The sequence below is a fragment of the Pterocles gutturalis genome, unplaced genomic scaffold, assembly GCF_000699245.1.
Source record: "Pterocles gutturalis isolate BGI_N339 unplaced genomic scaffold, ASM69924v1 scaffold27384, whole genome shotgun sequence".
Lineage (NCBI taxonomy): Eukaryota > Metazoa > Chordata > Aves > Pterocliformes > Pteroclidae > Pterocles > Pterocles gutturalis.
In genome coordinates, this window is record NW_010136598.1 from 1,586 (window position 1) to 4,835 (window position 3,250).

At 57.8% G+C, this 3,250-nt stretch overlaps 1 protein-coding gene across 1 annotated transcript in view; it reads left to right on the forward strand.

The window, feature by feature from the left end:
* The first annotated feature begins 1,823 nt into the window (after nt 1-1,823).
* The window catches only part of LOC104468300 (stathmin-3-like), a 2,226-nt gene continuing 799 nt past the window's right edge, over nt 1,824-3,250 (forward strand). Inside the window, exons 1-2 of the mRNA XM_010082371.1 lie at nt 1,824-1,917; nt 2,357-2,532. Coding sequence (XP_010080673.1) covers nt 1,836-1,917; nt 2,357-2,532 — 258 coding nt within the window. The 5' untranslated portion in view covers nt 1,824-1,835. The remainder of the gene's footprint in view (nt 1,918-2,356; nt 2,533-3,250) is intronic.

A 3,250-nucleotide genomic window follows, 5' to 3' on the forward strand; every position in this document is an offset into this window, starting at 1 on the left:
CAGTCCTGATCCTCCCTCTGTCAGCGAGACAAAGCTCTCGTGGCACCTCCCAGGCCAAAGGGATGCTTTGGGATGAAGTCCCTTGGGAACCCAGTCCTTGCTGGTTTGTACGCAATGTCTGCTCAGCGTAAGCTGGATTCATTTTTACTAACGTCGGGGAAGTAACAAGTGCAAATTGATGTTTAAATAAAATGTTTGGCTGTTCCTGTCTGATTGAAGGTGTAAAGTTGTGCGCTGCAAGGCACGGTCTGTCCTGGAAGGGACTGGTTGCCGTGCTGCACTCTGGCCAGCCAGCATCTCATCCGCTGACACAAGCGTGTCCCCAAAACCTCGGATCTATTGGCAAAGGGAGTGCAGACACTTCTGGTGTCAGCTGTAGTGCTGAGCTCTGCCGTGCTGATGTTTTCCCCCTGAGAGCCTGAAGCGTGGCCTTTCAGGTGCAGCTGTGGCTGAGGGGCGGCTCGGGGGGCTCGGGGGGCTCGTCAAAAAAGGGGGCTCGTCCCCCCAGGTCCCAGCCCCACTCCCCGCCGTGTGCCCGCAGCTGGTGGCACCCGACAGCTGGCACCAGGGGAGGGACACAGCCCAGCTCCAGAGCTCGTTCAAGCTCTGCCGCAGCCATGTCCAGCTGTCCTCTCGCTGCTTTCATTTTCATGGATGGGGAGGGACAGTGGGTTTGCTCCACGGGGGGACAGCGGGACGGGGAGGGTCCCAGGGGAATCGGGGGAGCTGCAGAGTCACTCCGACAGAGCTCCGGAGAGGCAGGGACACCAGGGACCGTGAAACCCACCCTGGGCAGAGCTACCAGAGCTCCAGTTAGGAGCTACAAAGCGCTGTGCTCTGTGACCGGCCAAGGAGACGGTGAAACGAGGGGGTCAGGGATGCGGCACGTCTGCTGGGTGCCTTGTGTCCCCCCAGGAGCAGAGGTGACGGGGAAGCAAGGACCTCGGTGCGTTATGTTCAGTGATCACGTCTCTCCTTTGGTCCAGGGGACCCTCCTCGGGGCTCTTGGCAGCACGCTGTGAGATACACCAGCTTGCTGCTGCATGCCGCAACTTCTAGCACGACACGGCGCTCTCAGAGGCTCTCGGAGGCTTTTTTCGTTCTGAACCAAATCAAAGATGCTCTGCTCTGCCACTGGCAAAGCTGATGTAAACTGTTCCCATTGGGTTTGGGTTTAACGGCAGGGGGGGGGCGGGGGGTTAACGGCAGGGCTGGGCAGGGTGTTGGAGTCAGAATGTGGAGCAAACTGAAAAAAAATGTTCAACAAAGATGTGAGCGTCAGGGGTTGTCTGTTAGCAAAAGGAGGGTGTTAATTAGGGGGGAGTTCTGTACTAGGAGGAAAAATAAGTGCAGGTATGAAGCAATGAAAACAGTTTTCCCACCTGAGTAGCTGCAGAAGGCAGAGGAGAAGATCCCGAAGGTGTCCCTGAGGGTGTGTGAGACACAGGGTGACAATTTTTTCCAAAATTGTTCAGCATCTAACGCCTCTTCCCGTCCCAGAGCTCTGGGCATTGCCCTTGGCTGGCCCGGTGACGGTGCCGCTGGCAGCCAGCTGCAGGCTCACCTCTGGCAGGAGCTCGGGCAGGAGGGGACAAACCCCGGCCAGGAGCACAGGGACGTGTGGGCGATGCAGAGGCAGAGCTGGGGCTGGACCCCAGGACGCCCGTGGACCTTTCGGCCAGCGATGCAGCCTGGAGGAGCCTCCGCAGAGTCTGGCAGCTACCAAGGGGTTTCCTTGTGCCTGCGTGCTTCGCTTCTCCAGTGAAAGGAGCTGCTGTTGCTGGTAGACTCTCTCCTCATTGCTATTTCTTATTCTTTCAGCCTACAAGGAGAAAATGAAGGAGCTGTCTCTGCTCTCCCTCATCTGCTCCTGTTTCCACACCCAGCCCCATCCCAACACCATCTACCAGTATGGAGGTACGTACCCCGCTCCCGCAGGACCTGCTCCGCCGTTCGCCTGATGCTCCCGCGGGAGCTCGTCAGCACACGGGGCTGTCCCAGCCCGGAGCAGCAATCCCCCAGCCCGGGGGCTCTCCATGTAGTCCCCTTTCGCAGTTTCTTTTATTAACGTAACCCACATTTCCCCAGCAAGAAACCGCTTGCAGGGGCTGGCATACCCGATGTCAGCAGCTGTACGGGATTTCTGCAATTCTGCCGTGAATTTAAATTAATTGCATTGACTTGGGGGGGATAGAGCTGGTCACTAATAGGGGAATTTTGGAGATAGAATAAAATCCCCCAGGTCAGGACGTGGGAACACCCTGATTCCTCCGTGAAGAGCTCGGTGCCCGCGGGTGAACGTTCTCCCGAGTGTCACAGGTCCACAGAGCCTCTGGGTTTTTTTTCCCCCCTAAAGACATGGAGGTGAAGCAGCTGGATAAGAGGGCATCGGGCCAGAGCTTCGAGGTGATCCTGAAGTCCCCTTCAGACTTATCTCCCGAGAGCCCCATCCTGTCCTCCCCCCCCAAGAAGAAGGACCTGTCCCTGGAGGAGCTGCAGAGGAGGCTGGAGGCTGCGGAGGAGAGGAGGAAGGTAAGGAGATGCCCGCTGGCTTTTCTGTGATGGGTCCTAGCTGCTCCAAACCCTAAAACTGGCTCAGCAGCAGCGATCCGAAATGGCTGGAAATGGTGTTTCACAGTTGTTGTTCTATTCCACTGTGCATTGTCCGGTGAGCCACGGGAGCCGTGGAGCGAGGCTCCGCAGCCCGGTTCAGGCAGGAATTGCCCTCGATGATCATCATCCTCCCGTTCCTAAAACCACGCAGGATGGGGTCCGCTGGGTCCTCTGCGTGTGACCCGCCCGTGGGGACGGTTCTCGACGCTGCAGGAGGTGCAGCTGTTGGTCCCACACCAGCCTTGAACCTGAACGAACTCCAACCCGAGCACAGGCTGGTGTCTGGCAGCTGCCACGCATTGCTGTAGGCGCTGCGTAAAATATCTGCTGCTGGAAAGTACCGAAAAGGAGAAAAACCCCGAGTAAAACAAAGTATAAACGCTACGAATGTTGGGGGGTAAGAGAAATAATTCAAAGCCTGCGGTGACGCTCGGGGAGGGGACTGTCACCTGGGTTTTGCTGAGCAGGCGCAGCGGTGCATCTCCTGCCCGCCGGGAGCACCGGCCCCAGCCAGCGTTGCCCCGTAGCCGGAAAAAGGCATCAAAGCATCTTCCAGGCAAGAGTATTATGGGATGGAGGGGGGTGGCAGAGTGGTTTAGAGCAGAGGAGGTGGTCGGAAAGCCTCTCTGAAGGCTGG